At 38.8% G+C, this 23,118-nt stretch overlaps 1 protein-coding gene across 1 annotated transcript in view; it reads right to left on the reverse strand.

Annotated features, from left to right (window-relative positions):
- The window catches only part of SNX4 (sorting nexin 4), a 117,910-nt gene extending 105,362 nt beyond the window's left edge, over positions 1 to 12,548 (reverse strand). Inside the window, exon 1 of the mRNA XM_037837360.1 lies at positions 12,395 to 12,548. Coding sequence (XP_037693288.1) covers positions 12,395 to 12,535 — 141 coding nt within the window. The 5' untranslated portion in view covers positions 12,536 to 12,548. The remainder of the gene's footprint in view (positions 1 to 12,394) is intronic.
- Positions 12,549 to 23,118: the final 10,570 nt, after the last annotated feature.

Raw genomic sequence — 23,118 nt, forward strand, 5'->3', positions numbered from 1 at the left:
CAGAGCTGGGAAGGTGGAGCAGTGTGAATTAACAAAGCCCCATTCAGCCATCATTTGAGCAGACTGGGAGCCTCCCTACACAGCCCAAAAGCCCAGAACTGCCCTGGGGGGACGGCACTCACCTGTGACATAGCACAGTCATCCCTCAACAGAGGACCCGGGGTGCACGGCCTGGAAGAGGGGCCCACTTGCAAGTCTCAGGAGCCATACGCCAATACCAAAGACTTGTGGGTCAGTGGCAGAGACAAACTGTGGCAGGACTGAACTGAAGGATTAGACTATTGCAGCAGCTTTAAAACTCTAGGATCATCAGGGAGATTTGATTGTTAGGGCCACCCCCCCTCCCCGACTGCCCAGAAACACGCCCCACATACAGGGCAGGCAACACCAACTACACACGCAAGCTTGGTACACCAATTGGGCCCCACAAGACTCACTCCCCCACTCACCAAAAAGGCTAAGCAGGGGAGATCTGGCTTCTGGAGAACAGGTGGCTCGTGGACGCCACCTGCTGGTTAGTTAGAGAAAGTGTACTCCACGAAGCTCTAGATCTGATAAATTAGAGATAAGGACTTCAACTGGTCTACAAACCCTAAAAGAACCCTATCAAGTTCAGCAAATGCCACGAGGCCAAAAACAACAGAAAATTATAAAGCATATGAAAAAACCAGACGATATGGATAACCCAAGCCCAAGCACCCAAATCAAAAGACCAGAAGAGACACAGCATCTAGAGCAGCTACTCAAAGAACTAAAGATGAACAATGAGACCATAGTACGGGATATGAAGGAAATCAAGAAGACCCTAGAAGAGCATAAAGAAGACATTGTAAGACTAAATAAAAAAATGGATGATCTTATGGAAATTAAAGAAACTGTTGACCAAATTAAAAAGATTCTGGACACTCATAGTACAAGACTAGAGGAAGTTGAACAACGAATCAGTGACCTGGAAGATGACAGAATGGAAAATGAAAGCATAAAAGAAAGAATGGGGAAAAAAATTGAAAAAATCGAAATGGACCTCAGGGATATGATAGATAATATGAAACGTCCAAATATAAGACTCATTGGTGTCCCAGAAGGGGAAGAAAAGGGTAAAGGTCTAGGAAGAGTATTCAAAGAAATTGTTGGGGAAAACTTCCCAAATCTTCTAAACAACATAAATACACAAATCATAAATGCTCAGCGAACTCCAAATAGAATAAATCCAAAAAAACCCACTCCGAGACATATACTGATCACACTGTCAAACATAGAAGAGAAGGAGCAAGTTCTGAAAGCAGCAAGAGAAAAGCAATTCACCACATACAAAGGAAACAGCATAAGACTAAGTAGTGACTACTCAGCAGCCACCATGGAGGCAAGAAGGCAGTGGCACGATATATTTAAAATTCTGAGTGAGAAAAATTTCCAGCCAAGAATACTTTATCCAGCAAAGCTCTCCTTCAAATTTGAGGGAGAGCTTAAATTTTTCACAGACAAAGAAATGCTGAGAGAATTTGCTAACAAGAGACCTGCCCTACTGGAGATACTCAAGGGAGCCCTACAGACAGAGAAACAAAGACAGGACAGAGAGACTTGGAGAAAGGTTCAGTACTAAAGAGATTCGGTATGGGTACAATAAAGGATATTAATAGAGAGAGGGAAAAATATGGCAAACATAATCCAAAGGATAAGATGGCCGATTCAAGAAATGCCTTCACGGTTTTAACGTTGAATGTAAATGGATTAAACTCCCCAATTAAAAGATATAGATTCGCAGAATGGATCAAAAAGAATGAACCATCAATATGTTGCATACAAGAGACTCATCTTAGACACAGGGACACAAAGAAACTGAAAGTGAAAGGATGGAAAAAAATATTTCATGCAAGCTACAGCCAAAAGAAAGCAGGTGTAGCAATATTAATCTCAGATAAAATAGACTTCAAATGCAGGGATGTTTTGAGAGACAAAGAAGGCCACTACATACTAATAAAAGGGGCAATTCAGCAAGAAGAAATAACAATCGTAAATGTCTATGCACCCAATCAAGGTGCCACAAAATACATGAAAGAAACACTGGCAAAACTAAAGGAAGCAATTGATGTTTCCACAATAATTGTGGGAGACTTCAACACATCACTCTCTCCTATAGATAGATCAACCAGACAGAAGACCAATAAGGAAATTGAAAACCTAAACAATCTGATAAATGAATTAGATTTAACAGACATATACAGGACATTACATCCCAAATCACCAGGATACACATACTTTTCTAGTGCTCACGGAACTTTCTCCAGAATAGATCATATGCTGGGACATAAAACAAGCCTCAATAAATTTAAAAAGATTGAAATTATTCAAAGCACATTCTCTGACCACAATGGAATACAATTAGAAGTCAATAACCATCAGAGACTTAGAAAATTCACAAATACCTGGAGGTTAAACAACACACTCCTAAACAATCAGTGGGTTAAAGAAGAAATAGCAAGAGAAATTGCTAAATATATAGAGACGAATGAAAATGAGAACACAACATACCAAAACCTATGGGATGCAGCAAAAGCAGTGCTAAGGGGGAAATTTATAGCACTAAACGCATTTATTAAAAAGGAAGAAAGAGCCAAAATCAAAGAACTAATGGATCAACTGAAGAAGCTAGAAAATGAACAGCAAACCAATCCTAAACCAAGTACAAGAAAAGAAATAACAAGGATTAAAGCAGAAATAAATGACATAGAGAACAAAAAAACAATAGAAAGGATAAATATCACCAAAAGTTGGTTCTTTGAGAAGATCAACAAGATTGACAAGCCCCTAGCTAGACTGACAAAATCAAAAAGAGAGAAGACCCATATAAACAAAATAATGAATGAAAAAGGTGACATAACTGCAGATCCTGAAGAAATTAAAAAAATTATAAGAGGATATTATGAACAACTGTATGGCAACAAACTGGATAATGTAGAAGAAATGGACAATTTCCTGGAAACATATGAACAACCTAGACTGACCAGAGAAGAAATAGAAGACCTCAACCAACCCATCACAAGCAAAGAGATCCAATCAGTCATCAAAAATCTTCCCACAAATAAATGCCCAGGGCCAGATGGCTTCACAGGGGAATTCTACCAAACTTTCCAGAAAGAACTGACACCAATCTTACTCAAACTCTTTCAAAACATTGAAAAAAATGGAACACTACCTAACTCATTTTATGAAGCTAACATCAATCTAATACCAAAACCAGGCAAACATGCTACAAAAAAGGAAAACTACCGGCCAATCTCCCTAATGAATATAGATGCAAAAATCCTCAACAAAATACTTGCAAATCGAATCCAAAGACACATTAAAAAAATCATACACCATGACCAAGTGGGGTTCATTCCAGGCATGCAAGGATGGTTCAACATAAGAAAAACAATCAATGTATTACAACACATTAAAAACTCGAAAGGGAAAAATCAATTGATCATCTCAATAGATGCTGAAAAAGCATTTGACAAAATCCAACATCCCTTTTTGATAAAAACACTTCAAAAGGTAGGAATTGAAGGAAACTTCCTCAACATGATAAAGAGCATATATGAAAAACCCACAGCCAGCATAGTACTCAATGGTGAGAGACTGAGAGCCTTCCCTCTAAGATCAGGAACAAGACAAGGATGCCCGCTGTCACCACTGTTATTCAACATTGTGCTGGAAGTGCTAGCCAGGGCAATCCGGCAAGACAAAGAAATAAAAGGCATCCAAATTGGAAAAGAAGAAGTAAAACTGTCATTGTTTGCAGATGATATGATCTTATATCTAGAAAACCCTGAGAAATCAACGATACACCTACTAGAGCTAATAAACAAATTTAGCAAAGTAGCGGGATACAAGATTAATGCACATAAAAAAAAAAAAAAAAAGAAAAAGAAAAATAGGGTTATAATACATGACCTGTTCTGTGCTTTTAAAAAACGTACATGTTAAAAACAACAGCACATCTATTCAGTAAACACGAATTTTTATTTGAAACAAAGCAGTATATAAGTTTGAACAGAGTTTTCCAAACTGAGTCACAACATATTCATGGCTCATAAAAAAGAAAAGAACAGAAAAATATCAGAAGGAATGGTTAAGTATTGTTTCCTGAAACAACACCTGCATTTGTAAGTATATATACGCTGACTATGTTTTAAAAATGTATTTTGTACTGAAACTGATTATGTTTTAAAATGTAATTTTTGGACCTTCAAAAAAATCTGAGCACCACTGAGGAAAAAAATGATAAAAACATTTAGCATGATTTAATTATCTGCTGCTAACCCAATGCTGTAACTATGCCAACACATTTTTTTTTTAATGTTATCCCCACCTGCACGATGTCAAACATTACTCAAACTTCTGGCCTACTCCACAGTTCTCTGCTGCCAATCAGTGAAGGTGCTAATTATGCATAGGAATCCACAAGCTGCAGTTGCTCAAGCACTCTAAAAACTCCCAGGGCCTGGGCACTCTCTCTAAAAAACCACTTCCGAATTCCCCAAGCAATGCTTTCTCCCTGACAGATAATGTAAGCCCTAGACCTGCCTGTTAACTGCCAACTCAAACTGACAAAATCTTCCAGCTAAAAAAGAAATATTCTTTTCTCCATTCTCTTACTATTTCCTTCCCTTCTTTCAGGAGTAATTACTACTTTCTTGGAGATTGGATTCTCATCCCATTTTTCTATTTTCTGAACTACTTTAAATAGAACTAACTAGAATTTCTTTTTTAAAAAATGCACTCTTCATCCCAGGGAAAATGTACAAAAGGAATAGAAAGGAGACTATTCTAATTAGACAATGGAAAGGAAAAGGAAGATCAAAAACTATCAAAAGGAAAACAAGAGACTACAGAATGTTAAGCCCTTACAAAATAGTTTAAAGGTTAAGATGCCTCCTGATTAGCAATGTTTAAAACTGCGGTTCTTGTGACTCCTAGGCAGTACTTATTTCCACTGCCCCTGTGGGAAGTGGTATAAATTATACTACCTGCACCCCGTCAATACCATCCCAAATCTGCAAAAGTCAAAAACAAGGCTGATCCAGGAATCAGCTAGGCCCTGGCAACAAGGGATTGAAAATGCCTACTTGACCAAAATGGGGTGATGGGGGGGATGGGGAAGAAAGGTAACAAGCTGAGGTCACAGTGGCTGAGAGATCCCAAATAGAGTCGAGATGCTATCCTTGAGGTTTCTCTTATGCAAGCTCCAGCTAGACATCCCAAATGGCCACAGTATACCATGCCCTTATCAAAAGTAATCCCCAAATACCTAGGTCCCTACCTGAGACTCTATAAAATATTCACTCGCTAAATTTTCTCTCTCAGAAACTTTAATTAAATCCACCAGAGTGTTCCTATGCCAGACAAGTCCTAAAACCAAGAGGCAACATCCTCTTTAAGAACAACAATCAGATGTAGCCCCCTTCCCCACAATGTTGTTGACACTTCCTTTCAATATGAACAAGCACAATATGCTCACTGTCTAAACACTCCTGAAGATGGAGAAGCAGATTGAGAGGAAGGGGTAGCAACAAACAAAATAAGATCTAACAAAGGTCTACAAATACTGAAACTTCATATAATTATATACTTTTAGATGCTGGGGTGTTGGAATAGCTGAAAGGAGATAAATGACATGGTGGAACTGTAACCTATAACATCCTTTGAAATTTGCTCTATAGATATTTGTTGAATTGTGCTTTGAAAGTCTTCACCTTTCTGCATATACCCTATATTGCATAATAAGGAAAGAACTGAAACTGTGGAACTGCAACCCACAACAATTTTTGCAATTACCTATATAACTGCTTGTTAGCTGTACATCAAAAGTTAACACCTTTCTATATGCATGTTATATTTTACAATAACGGAAACAGCTGAAGTTGTGGAACTGTGACCCATGATATTCTTTGAAATTTGCTAACTACTTGTTAAATCGTACTTTGAAAGTTATCACTGTTACGTATACGTTAAAGTTCACAATAAAAAAATGCATTAAAAAAAGAAAAAAAATAAGGCTGATAAGACAAGGACATTATCAGGCAAGTGAAACAACAACCTACAGAATGGGAGAAAAATTTTGAAAGCCATGGATCTGATAAAGATTTAATATCCAGAATATAAGAACTCCTACAACTCAAAAACAAAAAGACAAACAACCCAATTAAAAACTAGGCCAAGGATTTGAATAAACATTTCCCCAAAGAAGATATTCAAATGGCTGGGAAATATATGAAAAGATGTTCAGCATCCTCAGCCATTAGAGAAATGCTATTTAAAACTACAGTTAGATACCACTTTACACCCACTAGGATGGCTATTATTCAAAAACAGAAAATAACTAGTATTGGCTTGGATGTGGAGAAATGAGAACCTTCACACGTTGTTGGTAGCAATGTAAAATGCAGCAGCCATTGTAAAAAAACTGTTTGGTGGTTCCTCAGAAAGTTAGACACAGAGTTATCACATGATCCGGAAACTCTACTCCTGGGCATACACCAAAAAGAACTAAAAGCAGAACTCGTACAGGTATCTGTACATCAATTTTCATCAGTGCATTATTCACAACAGCCAAAAGGTAGAAGCAACCCAACATTTGACAGATGAATGGTTAAGCAAAATATTCCATAGAGTGGAATATTATTCAGCCATAAAAAGTGCAGGTATATGCCACAACATGAATGGACCTCAGAGACACCACGCTGAGTGAAATAAGTCAGACACAAAAGGACAAATAGTGTATGATTCCTCTTATGTGAAATATTTAGAATAAGCAAATTCAGAGACAAAAACAAAATACCAGGGATGGGGGCAGGAGGGACTGGGAAGTTATTGCTAAACAAGTTTGTTTGTTTTGGGGTGATGAAAATAGTATGGAAATAGTGCTGAACATTATACAACATATTTAATGGCAAAGAATTGTGCACTTAAAAAGATTTTTATGTTATGCATATTTTGCAACTAAAAATAGATTATTTTCTTAAATTACAACTAATCCTAACTACACTAAAAACTTCAAAATACAGTATTGGAGCAAGACTGTTTTCAACTTTTTCTTTTCCTCCTTTTTTTTTTTTTTTTTTTTGATTGTAGCAACATGGCTTGATGTAAAGAACCATGGCTCCAATCCCAGCCACAACACTGATTAGCTCAATTTAGCTTGGCTAAATTATTGCTGAACCTCTGCTTCTTCATCTTTAAAATGACAACACCATTTAAAAAAGAAGGGAAAGTTAAAAAAAAAGAAAGAAAAACAAGGAAAAAAAAGATGTAGTGCCCCCTTGAGGAGCCTGTGGAGAATACAGGGGTATTGGCCTACCCCACCTCCATGGTTGCTAACATGACCACAGACATAGGGGACTGGTGGTTTGATGGGTTGAGCCCTCTACCATAAGTTTTACCCTTGGGAAGACGGTTGCTGCAAAGGAGAGGCTAGGCCTCCCTGTATTTGTGCCTAAGAGTCTCCTCCTGAATGCCTCTTTGTTGCTCAGATGTGGCCCTCTCTCTCTGGCTAAGCCAACTTGAAAGGTGAAATCACTGCCCTCCCCCCTACGTGGGATCAGACACCCAGGGAAGTGAATCTCCCTGGCAACGTGGAATATGACTCCCGGGGAGGAATGTAGACCCGGCATCGTGGGATGGAGAACATCTTCTTGACCAAAAGGGGGATGTGAAAGGAAATGAAATAAGCTTCAGTGGCAGAGAGATTCCAAAACGAGCCGAGAGATCACTCTGGTGGGCACTCTTACGCACACTTTATACAACCTTTTTAGGTTCTAAAGAATTGGGGTAGCTGGTGGTGGATACCTGAAACTATTAAACTACAACCCAGAACCCATGAATCTCGAAGACAGTTGTATAAAAATGTAGCTTATGAGGGGTGACAATGGGATTGGGAAAGCCATAAGGACCAAACTCCACTTTGTCTAGTTTATGGATGGATGTGTAGAAAAGTAGGGGAAGGAAACAAACAGACAAAGGTACCCAGTGTTCTTTTTTACTTCAATTGCTCTTTTTCACTCTAATTATTATTCTTGTTATTTTTGTGTGTGTGCTAATGAAGGTGTCAGGGATTGATTTAGGTGATGAATGTACAACTATGTAATGGTACTGTAAACAATCGAAAGTACAATTTGTTTTGTATGACTGCGTGGTATGTGAATATATCTCAATAAAATGATGATTAAAAAAAAAATGAAAGAAGAGGATTTTGTTTTATCACATAGACAGATGAAGAGCCAGTGAAGAAATTATTAGAAAGCAGATACCATCAAATTGGTTCTGGGAAGTGTGAAATCAAAGTTGCACAACCCAAAGAGGTATATAGGCAGCCACAGCAACAACAGAAAAGAGGAAGAGGAGCTGCAGCTGCTGGACGAGGTGGTACAAGGGGTCGAGGACGAGGTCAGAGCCAAAACTAGAACCAAGGATTTAATAACTTTTATGATCAAGGATACAGAAATTACAATAGTGCCTATGGTGGTGATCAGAACTATATTGGCTATGGCGGATATGATTATACTTGGTATAACTATGGGAACTATGGATATGGACAGGGATATGCAGACTACAGTGGCCAAAAGAGCACGTATGGCAAGGCATCTCAAGGGGGTGGCAATCACCAAAACAATTACAGCCATACTAAAAAGAGGACCTTGGAGAAAGGAGAAAATGCTAAAGTAACCCATCTTGCAGGACGATGTTGAAGACTGGTCTTCTGTTGATCTATGATGATTATTTTGTAAGACTTTCTAGTGTATAAGACACAACTGTCCAACTGTATAAAGCTGCCAGTTAGTTTTGTTTTTACTTTGTCCTTTGCTATCTGTGTTATGCCTTGGTGTGGATTTGTGTTTATACAAATTTTATTTGTATAATTTCACGTTAAACCTCAAATAAATGCTTCCTTATGCGATTGTTTAAAAAAAAAAAAAAAGAATTAAGGGGAGAATGATGGAGACGGGAGAAAGGAAGGACAAGTCAGGTCTCCAAGCAATCCCTTTGCTGATTTGGTTCCACGTGGCTACCTCTTTTGAAAACTCTGCTGCCTGCGTAATTCCAGTTGGACAGTAATTTGAAGAAGAAAACCTGAACAATCTCCTCCATAGTCAACCATCCTTATCTATCATTCCTCTCTGACCTACCCATTTGGACCTGAGAATCATCTTCCAAAAGTAGAAAAAGCTACAACTAAGAAACCCAAGTTCTATTTCCAGTTTTACCAAAGAAGTCATGCAAACTTACATTCCTCTAAATCTAGTTTTTGTGCCTATTAAATAAAGACATGAACATGATGATCACAAAGATCCTTTCCAGCTCTAATATTCAAATGGTCTAAATCTGACCTTTTTTCACTTAAAAACTCATATCTAAAGCATTGGTTAACATGTGTGAACACAGCAGCAAAGAGCTGTCAAAACATATCTTTGAGATTTATTAAGGGAGACCAAAGAAAGAGTTCTAGAAATAAGTGAAAGAATGGAATCCTCATAATCATTTCTCTTAAGGAAACTCTAACGCAAGAAAAATAATTTTTCCAAAAGAAACTACATTACAAAATAAGAGTCACAAGGCACAAAAGAACAATCCAATTGAATGTATTTACATTTTCTTTTCTCCTTCTGGTATTACTGGACCAAAGTTCATTATTCAAGGAAACATATGCTAACAAAAAAAAAAAAAGGGAAAGTTAAAAAAAAAGAAAGAAAAACAAGGAAAAAAAAGATGTAGTGCCCCCTTGAGGAGCCTGTGGAGAATACAGGGGTATTGGCCTACCCCACCTCCATGGTTGCTAACATGACCACAGACATAGGGGACTGGTGGTTTGATGGGTTGAGCCCTCTACCATAAGTTTTACCCTTGGGAAGACGGTTGCTGCAAAGGAGACGCTAGGCCTCCCTATGGTTGTGCCTAAGAGCCTCCTCCCGAATGCCTCTTTGTTGCTCAGATGTGGCCCTCTCTCTCTGGCTAAACCAACTTGAAAGGTGAAATCACTGCCCTCCCCCCTACGTGGGATCAGACACCCAGGGGAGTGAATCTCCCTGGCAACGTGGAATATGACTCCCGGGGAGGAATGTAGACCCGGCATCGTGGGACGGAGAACATCTTCTTGACCAAAAGGGGGATGTGAAAGGAAATGAAATAAGCTTCAGTGGCAGAGAGATTCCAAAACGAGCCGAGAGGTCACTCTGGTGGGCATTCTTACGCACACTTTAGACAACCCTTTTTACGTTCTAAAGAATTGGGGTAGCTGGTGGTGGATACCTGAAACTATCAAACTGCAACCCAGAACCCATGAATCTCGAAGACAGTTGTATAAAAATGTAGCTTATGAGGGGTGTCAATGGGATTGGGAAAGCCATAAGGACCACACTCCACTTTGTCTAGTTTATGGATGGATGAGTAGAAAAATAGGGGAAGGAAACAAACAGACAAAGGTACCCAGTGTTCTTTTTTACTTCAATTGCTCTTTTTCACTCTAATTATTATTCTTGTTATTTTTGTGTGTGTGCTAATGAAGGTGTCAGGGATTGATTTAGGTGATGAATGTACAACTATGTAATGGTACTGTAAACAATCGAAAGTACGATTTGTTTTGTATGACTGCGTGGTATGTGAATATATCTCAATAAAATGAAGAAAAAAATAATAAAATGACAACACCACGACCTATATCTTGGGGTAAGTTTGAGAATTAAACGAAAAGTAGAGCTCCACCGTGCATAGCACACACAAACAAATCTAACTTACCTTTCTGCCCAGACCACATTCCCAACAGTAAGAGTAGCAATAAGGCTACTGTAGTAATTCTCAACTGTGGATGGGCTGGAGAGGGGACAGGAAAGAGGGAAAAGGGAGCAGATTACCCTCTAAGGCTTTGGGTGCTTTTTTTAAACTCCTGTTGATTCTGAAACGGCTTGTTCCTCTTTATGAATTACAAAATTGGGAGTTGTTTCAGGGAACTCCGTAAGTTTGATCACTAACAGATAGCTTCTTGTAATATGTATTTACAAACATTTTCCTAAAACACTAGGAAACACGATTTAACACTATTTAACTACAACTTCTATGATGGTACCTCTAGGTTTCCAAGTGGCAAATCGAATATACAGTGGCAAATCGAATACACAGGTTTTTTTTTAATTTGTAAGAAACATTTATAATCACTTTTAAATTAATATAAATGGTTTTTATACTCTGATTGCAATTTCATAGCAGTTAATTAAATATCTAAGGCTCTCACAAAATAATTACCAAAATTTTATTATAATTAAATTAAACTCATGATGCAGCCAACAAAAGATATAACTCCTACCCTCTGAAATAATCTAAAACAAACAGCTTAAGACAAAAAGAGAGGCATATTAACAAGATTGGCAAATATGTTAAAATCAGAAAATATTAAGTGTTTGTAAAGATGCAGAGCATAAGGCACTGCTGATGAAGTATAAACTGATATAATCACTTTGGAAAACAGTTTGGAACTTCCTACTAGAATTGAACTTGCTACTACCCCACAATCCAGCAATTTCACTAAGTTTATACTAGACTCTTGGACATTTGCACCAAGCAATATGTAGAAGAAAGTTCTTGGTAGTAGTGATGTTAAGAAATAGAAAAGAAGACAAACCAACTCCAGAATTTTCATAAAATGGTATACTACACAGCCATGAAAATGAAAGAACTAAGCCATATTTTGGATGAATTCCCAAAGCTTAGTGTTGAGCAAAGAAAGCAAGTCACAGAAAAATTATTCCATTTATATAAATTTCAAAATCGAACAAAACTAAACAACGTATTGTTTAGAGATACATGTAGTAAAAAAATATTTTTTGCATTTGTACCTTTCCTTGAAACTAACACTTTCTTCCAACCTCCTTCACTCAAATCCCCCATATAAATCATCTCATGCTGCTTGTCCACTTCCCCAAGGAACCCCCATATAATCCTCGCCCCTACACAACGCCTCACCAGACTCCCTGAAACATCAGCATTCCCCTTCAGGTCCAAATGTCCGGTTCACGCGACCACTGAAAACCCGCACCTCATTCAGCTTCGCCTCTGCTGCGGCTCAGACCTCCGCGACCGCGGAACCGCACCCATCAATCCCCTCCGCTGCCCTCGCCGCCGTCCTGATGGCCCTTCCCTCGGTCTCCCCAGGGCCTGGCCGTCGCCCCCGACCCGGGACCCCATTCTCCCACTGAACTCCCCCTTTGCGCCTGTGGCTCGTCTTTCCATTCCGCTTCCCCCTGGTCCCGGGACCGCCCTGGCGGAGCACACCTGCCCACGCCAGCCCAGACCAGCCGCTGCCCTGCCCAGCCCGCTAGGCCCCGAAGCAGGCCCCGCGGCCTCTGCCGCCTCTTCCCCTCACCATGCCGTCCCCGGTGCCTTCTTCCCGGGATCGCTCCGCTTCCTCACCGACCGCAGCCTCCAGCCCAGGGTCGGAGAAGCCCAGCGGCTCCAAGGGCGCCGGCTGCAGCTGCCGCTCGGGATCAGAAGCTGCCTGCTCCATAGCTACAGTACGCCGCCGCGGACCCAGTGCGCCTGCGCCGCCCCTCCGCCTGCAGTCAGCCGGCGCGGTCCGGTCCCGCCCCGCTCCGGGCTGCTGAGTCCAGCAGGGCTCCAGGCTGGGGGCCGGGGGCCAAGGGAGGAAGGAGGACCTGCAAATGAACTGGTCAGGAACCAAACCAGGAGACCCAGAAATCTGGGAGACCTGGTGGAGGGAGAGGAAGACAGAAGGGCAAGGAAAGGTACAAGACCAGAAGTAGGTGTTGGCAAGTTTGGAATCATTTGAAAATCAAAAGTAATTGAAAGCCCTGGCTGACCATTTCCCTCTCGGACTTTGGCATGTCTGCCATTACTTGTTCCATTTCTCCCAGAAAGGTCTGAGAGGCATAAATTATTAACTTTCAGCAGGTTGACAACTTTGAGCAAAAGATAATACTTCCAAGTTTTTGAGGGAAGTGAAGCATTTAAAGCTGAAGCAGGGCTTGAATGCTAGTGTAGTGTTTCAGGAAGCCCTGAAGATCTCTGATTATTTTTCTGCAAACTGTAACTTGTTGAATTTTCAGAACCTGTTTATCTCAGCCCAAGAGGGCCATGCCAGTCCAAAGGCCAAAGAAGACAATAAGCATTTTCTAATACATGAACCTTTATTCAGGGCTTACTTACAGGGTAAGAAGTCTTGGAGAGATCATGATGGCTCTCTCAGGCCAAGCAGGCATCACATTCACAAGAAAGACAACCAAGCCATGCGAAAACGACAGAAAGCCTTTTATAAGGGTTTAAGACAGGCCTTCCTAAGGGTGGGGGGAGCATAGATGCAGGAATAGGTCATTCTGACCTGGGGGGTGGTGCAGGAAGGACTAGAATAACACTTGAACAATAACATTTTGCTCTGTTTGTGAGACTAAGAGTCTCTCACTTCCTGCCTGCTTGCATAAAGTTACATTTTAAGGTCAATTTACCCTTTTTCTCTTTACTGGCTTGGAGAGACAATAGGTTAAATATTTAGCTGCCTAGGTCATGCAGACTGCTGTGCACCAAAGATCTGCAGGCCTGTTTTGCTCAGGCCATGGGTTGCCACACTGTTTCCTTGGCAAACATTTACCATGGTAACCCTAGGGGACAAGCTGACTGGTGTACAGGATTGTGCTACCTTGAGGCGACTCCTGTCAGTCTGTTCATCAATTTTTCAAGGACAGAAACTGATTTTTCTGCCCAAATACTTAGCTATTTTGAGCAATTACACTCAATTTCCTCCTCCTGGAATGCTTTCTCTGTCTGGTGGCAAATTTCCATTTCTCCCTAAAACCTCAGCTGACTTATCACCTCCAAGCTATAATACCATTTTGTTCCATAAACCTGTTATGATCTTTCTCATATTATTTTTTTTCATTTTTTTATTTTTTAATACAGTTTCATTGTGAAATTTAACATATAAAGAACAGTGATAACTTTCATAGTACAATTTAACAAGTAGAGAGCAAATTTCAAAGAATGTTATGGGTTACAGTTCCAACAATTTCAGTTATTTTCTTATTGTGAAATAGAATATATATACAGAAAGGTGATAACTTTCAAAGTAAAATTTAACAAATAGTTATATAGGTAATTTCAAAGAATGTAATGGGTTACAGTTCCACAGTTTCAGTTATTTCCTTCTAGCTATTCTAATACCCTAGCATCTAAAATATATAAATAAATAAATAAATAAATAAATAAATATTTATTTATTTATAAGGATTCAGTATCCTTTGTCACATCCTATCTTGTCTTTGCTACCCCTTCCTCTTGTTTAATTACTTTCTCGATCTTCAGGGGTGTCTAAGCAGTGACCACCCTAACTTGTTCATATTAAAAAGGCGTGTTGACATTATGGGGAAGGGGGCTGCATCTGGCTGATGTTCTTCAAGAGCCTGTTGCCTCTGGGTATTAGGACTTGTCTGGCATAGGAATACTCCAGTGGATTTAAGTTTCCGAAAAATAAACTTAGTGAGTAAAATTTTTATAGAGTCTCAAAAAGGGACCTAGGTATTTGGGGACTACTGTTGGTTAGGGCTTGGCATACTGTGGCCATTTGGGATGTCTAGCTGGAACTTGCATATGAGTAACCCCTAGGATAGCCTCTCAACTTTATTTTAGATCCCTTAGGCACTGTAACCTTATTTTGTTACTTTTCTTTTCCCCCTTTTGGTCAAGAAGGCTTTTTCAATCCCTTGATTTTCAATCATTCCAGGGCCAGGCTCATTCCTGGGAGTTGTGTCCCATGTAGGGGGGAAGTCAATGAATTTATTAGTTTTGCATGATTTTCAACATTACATAATGAAATCATTATTTCTATAGTCTTTTGCATTTTCTTTCACTTAACAGTATTTATTTGTGAGACCCACTCATGTTGTTGTATGTACCTGTACTTGATTTTTATAAAATTTCCTGGGAATGCATATACCACACATTATTTGTTCCTTCTACTTTTGATGGACATTTCATTTTTTGTTTTTGGTTATCACGAACTCATGAAGAATCCTATTCTGGTTATTCTCACACATGAATCCTGGGGCACACATAGATGTGCTTATCTGAACTCTGTTTCTAAGAATTACTGGATAAGAAGGTATGTACATTTTGAACTTTATTAGATAATGCTGAACTCTTTTCCAAGTCTCATATTATTTTATAATTAATTACATGCCTGTCTCTCTCAACTAGGCTTCAGACTCCTTTGAGTCAAGGACCATATCTTTTTTTTTTTTTTTTTTTGTCTCACCAAACCTACACTTTTAATCCATAAATGTTTAAAAGCATTTTATCAATTTTTTCAGGGATAAATTCAAGCTAGGCAAAGTCTCAGGAAATATTTTTAAATGAGAAGACTTTTTAAAATTTGTAACAGGAGATATGCCTTTCCAGGGACAGATATGTATCCATTATCTTGTGCCCTTTTACCTGCTTTGAGCCACCAGGGAAACCAGGTCTTGTCCTTATGCATTAGGATTGCTCTGGTCTGGTGACTTGATGCGTCTCATGTTGCAGTGAGTCAATGAGGGGAGGCAACAATGGTATCAACTGTGGCTTAAAAAAGAAAAACAAAGAGGGTGGGACATCTCTTTCCCCTTCTTTCACACCCCTTTTCTGGTGAAATATTTTCCTTTCAAGACTGTTTTTGATATCCACTTTAAGATGTTCAGCTGGACATAACTTTGTCCCTGTATATCTTCTTAGGACATGGCATTGAAGAAACCAAATTTGAAAACACAAGAGCCTAAAATCAGTGGGAAAATTCAGATGATTATTTTTCCCTAGTTTGTATACACATAGTACATATTCATTTTGGGAAAATTAGAAAACACAGATATGCATAAAAATAAAATAAAAACTACCCATATTCCCACAACTGAAAAATAAGCACTGTTAACATTTTGGCATATAATACTTCAAACATCATGAATACATATAATAAAAATGGAATCACACTAAGCTACATTATAATTTATTCATGTAGTACAGCAAGAATACCTTTCCATGTGAATATATTTCTATTTCATCTTCTTAATGGCTACATAAAGTTCTATTGTAAGAGTTACTATAATTCATTTAACAAATTCTCTGTAGTTATAATTGAAGTTCCAAGCTTTACTTTGATAAATAACTCTGCATGACCATCTTTCTACATAGCATTTTTCATTTGCCTAACCAGTTATTTCCTTAGGCTAAGTAGGAATTGGGAGATAATAAGGGAAATTTCATTTAAGCTCATAAAATTGTCTGATGAATTATTTCTGTTCTATTACAAAATAATATATTGCCCTGGGGGTTGTCTAAAGGCTAAACAAATTCTCTTTTTTTAATTAATAAACTTCATTTTTAGAGCAGTTTTAGATTTACAGAAAAATTGCACAGAGCATGCAAAGAGTTCCCAGATACCCCAACAAAGGCATAGTTTTACCTATTATTAACATCTTGTATCAGTGTGGAACATCTGTTACAATCGATGAATCAATATTGATGTATTTATTATTAGTTAGTAAGCCTATAGTTTACATTAGGGTTCACTCTTTGTGTTGTACAATTCAATGTCATGTATCCACCACTACACTATCATAAAAATGTCCTGTGCTCCAGCTGTTCATCCCCTCCCCCATGGGTTGCCTGGGAACCCATGGCACCCACTAATCTTTTTACTATCTCTATAGTTTTGCATTTCCCAGAATATCATATAGTTGGAATCATACAATATAGAGCCTTTTCACACTGGCTTCTTTCACTTAGCAATATTCTCTAAGGTTACTCCATGTCTTTTCATTGCTTGGTAGCTTATTTTTATTGCTTAATGATGTTTGATCACATTGCCTTACCACGGTTTGTTTAATCCAATCACCTATTGAAAGGCATCTTGGTTGCCTTCAGTTTGGGGCAATTATGTATAAAGCTGCTGTAAACATTCGTGTGCAGGGTTTTGTGTGGACATAAACACCTTTGGGTAAATACTTAGGAGTGGAATTGCTGGATCATATGGTAAGCTTATGTTTAGCTTTGTAAGAAACTGCCAAATTGTCTTCCAAAGTGGCTGTACCATTCTGCATTCCCAAACAGCAATGAATGAGAGTTCCTGTTACTCCACATCTTCACAAACATTTGGTATTGTTGATGTTTTGGATTTTAGCCATTCTGAAAGGTATGTAGTGCCATTTCCTTGTTTTAACTTGCAATTCCCTAATGACATGATGTAGAGTATCTTTTTTATGCTTGTTTGCCATCTGTAGATCTTCTTTGGTGAGATGGCTGTTCAGTTCTTTGCCGTTTTTAAAAAAATTTGGGTTATTTGCTTATTATTGAGTTTTAAGAGTTTTTTCTATATTTTGGTTACAAATCCTTTGTCAGATATGTGTTTTGCAAATATTCTCTCCCGGTCTGTGGCTTGTCTTTTCCATTCTCTAAACAATGTCCTTTGCGGAGCAGAAGTTTTTAATTTTAATGAATTCCAACTTACTTATTTTCGTTTTCTTTTGTGGATTGTGTTCTTGGGGTTGTATCTTAAGAAGCCACTGCTAAAACCAAGGTCACCTAGATTTCCTCCTATGATATCTTCTAGAAATTTTATAGTTTTGCATTTTATGCTTACGTCTATAATCCATTTTGAATCGATCTTTGTAAAAGGAGTAAGGTCTGTGTCTAGATTAATTTTTTTGCATGTGGATGTCCAGCACCATTTGTTGAAAGGCTATCTTCTCTCCATTGAATTGCTTTACTCCTTTGTCCGATTAGTTGTCTATACTCGTGTGGGACTATTTCTGGGCTCTCTATTCTGTTCCATTGAACTATTTGTCTATTCTTTTGCTAATACCATACTGTCTTCATCACTGTAACTTTATATGTCTTGAAGTCAGATAGGATCATTCCTCTGCCTTTGAACAAATTCTTTTTGATAGAGACAGAAACTACTGTTTAGCCTGGAGTGGAATTGTACGTGGTTATCTTGACCTTTTTGATAGGTCCATCTCTTGAACACCAGTGGCTAGCATTATGACAGCTGCAGTTTTTATGTGTCTGGTACTTTACATCAGTTTTCATGAAATGACCCTGCAAGACAAATATTATTTTCTCATTTCACAAAGTAAGAAACAGGCTCTGGTAATACTGGACAAGGCCACACAGCCAGAAAATATGAGGAAAACCTTCATTCAAACCCAGATTTGTAGGACCCCTGTATTAGTCAGGGTTTTCTAGGGAAACAGAACCAACAGGAGATAACTGTAAATAGTATGAGATTTTACAAAAGTGTCTCAGTAGGCTTAAGAATGGGGAATGGTTGCTTAGTATGAGCAGAATGTTCAAATAGGATGAACTTAAATGTTTGGAAATGAACAGAGGTGTCAGTAGCAAGATGTGAGAATAACTACAGTGCTGAATGGCGTGTGAATGAGGTGGAAACGGGAAGCTCAGAGTCATATATGTCACCAGAAGGAAAGTTAAAGGTCAAAAGATGGGAATGTATAAAACTGAATCCTATGGTGGGCAATGTCCATGACTAACTGTACAAATATTAGAAAACTCTTCCATGAACCAGAACCAATGTATGACAATACAACTAGAAGTTAATAATAGAGGGGCATATAGGGAAGAAAATATATACCTATTGAAACTATATACTACAGTTAGTAGTATTTCAACATTCTTTCATAAACAGTAACAAATGCACTATACCAACACTATGAGTCAACAATTGAGGAGGGTTGGTTAGGGATATGGGAGGATTTGAGTTTCCTTTTCTTTTTTTTTTTTTTCTTTTTACATCTTTCACTTTATTTCTTGTCTGGAGTAATGAAAAGTTTCTAAAAATTGAACAAAAATTAAGTGCAGTGATGGATGCACAGCTGTATGAGGGTACCAGGGGCAACTGATTGTACACTTTGGATCTTTGGATAATTGTATGGTATCTGAACAATCCCAATAAAAATTAAAAAAAAATATATTTTTAAAAAAGTGGCTCAGTAACTGTGGGGATGCATGAGTCCAAATCCCTTCAAGCAGGCTGCAAGCTGGCACTCTGATGAAGGTTTTTGATGAATTCCCCAGGGGAGGCTGGCTGGCTGAAGTAGAGAGGAAATTCTCTCTTCTGACTGCTGAAGTCATCACCTCCCTGTTAAAAGCCTTCAACTGATAAGATTAATCGTCTCTCATTGTGGAAGACACTCGCCTTAGCCAACTGCAGATGTAATCAGCCATAGATGCAATCAGTGTGATTGCATTTAAGTCCATGTGATTTAAGTCCACAAATGTCCTCACAGCAACAGATAGGCCAGTGATTGCTTGACCAGACAACTGGGCACCATCACCTGGCCAAGTTGACATATAAACCTAACCATCACACCCCCGAAATGCAAACTTTGAGGCCATGCTGCTTGTCTGCATGGGGGAGAGAAGGAAGAGAGATTTTTCTGGAAAGAGAGGCAAATCATTGGTGGAAAGAAGGGGTTGATTCCTCACCTTAAAACCTAGAAAGAGAAGCCCATTTCCTTGGAATAGGATGGCAAAATCACCCCAGTCGGCTAAAGTCTGGAAAACTCCAAGGTTAATTCCATGCAGATTACAAATAACAGGTGTTCCCCATCTTTCTGACTCAGCCAAGGGAGGGATGGTTTTCCCTCTCCCTGCCCCCAGATGAGGAGCGCCTGCATTTACCTGCTTAGAAGTGAATTGGAAAAGTCTCAGGAGCAGGGTGACAGCCAGGCTGGCTGAGGATGAGTCACTCTGTATGGGTCATACCCCCCACCCCTCCCAGAAGGAGGGGCTTTAGTCTCTTGTGTCTGAATACCGTATTTTAGGTTTCCATTTTTGTCATTTGGCATTTTTTAATGACAAAAATGTCATTTCATTTTTGTCCTAAACAAACATTTATTGAGTTCCTGTGTTAGCATAGGAGTACCATGAAATACATATTCTTTGCTCTTCAGCATCCTGGTTCTGTTTCCTTCTCCCAGAATTCTCCTCCTGCTGCCTGGCTGGAACTACAAAAACCATATTCTCCTCCTTCCTCTAAAACTATACCTCTCTTTTCCCTCAGTCTTCACCAGCAACCAACCTCAACCTCATTTTACCTCTCCTTTTAGTGTCAACATGGCTGACATTTGTTCTTACAGCACATGCAATTTGCCCCCCTCTTGTTGATATCACCATCTTCATTTTGGGCAAATTCTCCATTGTGTGAGGTCTTGACTGGAGAGCAATTTTCAGTGTGTACCTTTTATTGTAGCCTTCCATTTCAGAAGTTGAAGATGTTAGATATTTCTTTTACCACCTCTGGGTAGATAATTTCCTCTTGGCCATGAATACACCATGGACTGAATCTCAAGATAGAGGGGCTGCTAGAGACTAGAGTCACCACCAGGTAGGTGCTGGTGCTGGCTCAGATTGTTTTTGAGCTCTGTATTAGTTAGGGTTCTCTAGGGAAACAGAACCAACAAGAGATATCTGTAAATATAAGATTTTATAAAAGTGCCTCACACAACTGTGGGGATGCATGAGTCCAAATTCTGTAGGGCAGGCAGCAAACTGGCAACTCCGATGAAGGAGTTCAATTAACTCAGGAAACGCTGGCTAACCAAGAAGTGAAGGTCCTCTCTCTTGCTCCCTTAAAAGTCTTCAACTGATTGGATTAAATCCAGCTAATTGAATTTTCTCATTGTGAAACACACACCCTTTGTTGATGTAATCAGTCACAGATGCAGTCAATTGACTGAAGATTTAATAAACCAGCCTTCTGGTTTATTAACCAGCCACAAGTGTCCTTGTGGTAAGGGTTAGGCCAGTGCTTGCTTGACCAGACACCTAGGCACCATCAACTGGCCAAGTTGATGCATGAACCTAACCATCACAAGCTGTGAATTTGCTGGGGTTCTGCACCAAGTCTCCAGAGCTACCTTGGCTCCTGCAACTTTCCAAGCCCAGATCACAGCTTTAATTCTATAAGCTCCTGATATCTTCCAGGAATGTCTCTATTTGCTTAATATGACTACAGCTGGTTTCTGTTCTATGCATTACAACATTCTAAATGTGATTAATCCCACTAATGGAATGCTAGGGAGGGGTTGGAATGGGAAGATTTAGGCTGTATATATGTTTCCATAATTGAAAAAAAAAAAGACAGTCTAAATAGATGACAATTAAATGCCAGGGATGATCCTGGATGGGATCTGAGGATGGAGGAGACGAGGCTCATAGGGACACAGATGGGACACAAGAAAAAAAAAAAAGGAAAATATAGAATGTAAGCTTTGTATCAATGTTGAATTTCTTGAACTTCTTAGCTGCATGTAATGGGATTGCATAAAAGAATGTTCTTGTTCATGGGAAATGTATATGTGAATTATATTGTTTGTTCAAAGATGTGTGCAGCTAGCTCTCATACATTCAGAAGACGAGCAATTGATGGATGATTGGGAGAGAGGGAAGGAGAGAGGGAGGGAAAGAAAGAAATGGTGGTGTGACAGGATGTTAAAGTTGGTGTATCAGGGTACCGGGGGAGGGGGGTCGGGGTATGCTGGAGTTCTGTGTATGGGGTTTGTATTGTTTTTGCAACTGTTCCTGTAAGTTTGAATTTATTTCAAAATAAAATTTAAACACACACACACACACACACACACACACACACACACACAGTCAATATTGTCCTTTACCCCTCAGTCTGATTTGCCTTAGTCTTAACAAGATCAGCTCCATTCATATCTCTAATTGAAGTCTGATCTCTTTTTCAGCTTTTTTAACAGTTGCTGTATGGGATAATGCTGACTTTCATAGCTGCAGAACTCCAGCTCTGAGTCCCAGGTGTCACACAGATACCCAAAATTCCAGGGAATGAACAGCTCAGCAACTCAGAATTTAGCAATAACTGTAACAACTCAGGAATAGATGTGACTGCTCTAAAAGTGTACAATCTAGGATCCTTTATAATAAGCCTTCCCCTGATAACCTGTGCTCTCAGATTCAATTCTTAGAGTTTGCACATTATATCTAGTCCATATTAGTGAGGTGTTATAATACTTGTCTTTTCAATTCTGGCTTGTTTCACTCAACATACTGTCCTCAAGTTTCATTCATCTAGTTGCATGCCTCACAACTTCATTCCTTCTTGCAGTTGCTCAGTATTTCATTGTATGTATATACCATAATGTGCTCTTCTGTTCATCAGTTGATGTACCTGTAGGTCACCTCCATCCATTGCAAACCATGAACACTGTCCTCATAAACACCAGTGTGCAAATGTCCATTCATGTCCCTGCTTTAAGTTCTTCCCAGTATATACCTAATAATGGGGTTTCAGGATCATATGGCAACCCTATACTTAGCATCCTGTGGAATCTTTGTATCTTCTTCATAGCTGTAGGATCTGTAATACCTCCTTTTCATTTCTGGCATTTGTGTTCTGTAATTTATCTTCTCTCTCTTTCCTTGATCTATCTAGAAAGGGGTTTATTAAGTCTCTTGCTCTTTTCACAAAGAATCCACTTTTGGCTTTGTTAATTTCATTTCTGGCTTGTCTGTTTTCTCTGTGTTAATTTCTGCTTTCTTATTTTCTTTCTGCTTATTTTGGATTTACTTCTCTTTTTAGCTGCTTGAGGTAGAAACATAGGTCATTTCTGTTAACTTTTTTCTTTGCTAATGTAAGCATTTAAAGCTATAAATTTCCCTCTAAGAACTGCTTTAACGGTTATCTTACATATTTTGATATGATGTTTTTCATGATCATTCAGTAATTAGTAATTTTCTAATTTGTCTTGTAATTTCTTCTTTGACCCATGGATAATCTAGAAAGATGTTGTTTAATTGCCAAATATTTAAAGTTTTCCTATTATCTTATTATTATTGGTTTCTAATTTAATTGTATGGTAAAAGAACATAATCTGTTTTATTTCAATCCTTTAAAATTTGACACTTGTTTTATGGTCCAGCATATTGTCTAAGTTGGTGACTATATCATGTGCACTTGAAAATACTATATTCTGCAATTGTAGGATTTATTGTTCTATAAATATCATTAGGACAAGGTCATTGATAACATTGTTAAGATCATCTATGGCTTTCCTGATTTTTTGT

This window comes from Choloepus didactylus, chromosome 1 (genome assembly GCF_015220235.1).
Source record: "Choloepus didactylus isolate mChoDid1 chromosome 1, mChoDid1.pri, whole genome shotgun sequence".
NCBI lineage: Eukaryota > Metazoa > Chordata > Mammalia > Pilosa > Megalonychidae > Choloepus > Choloepus didactylus.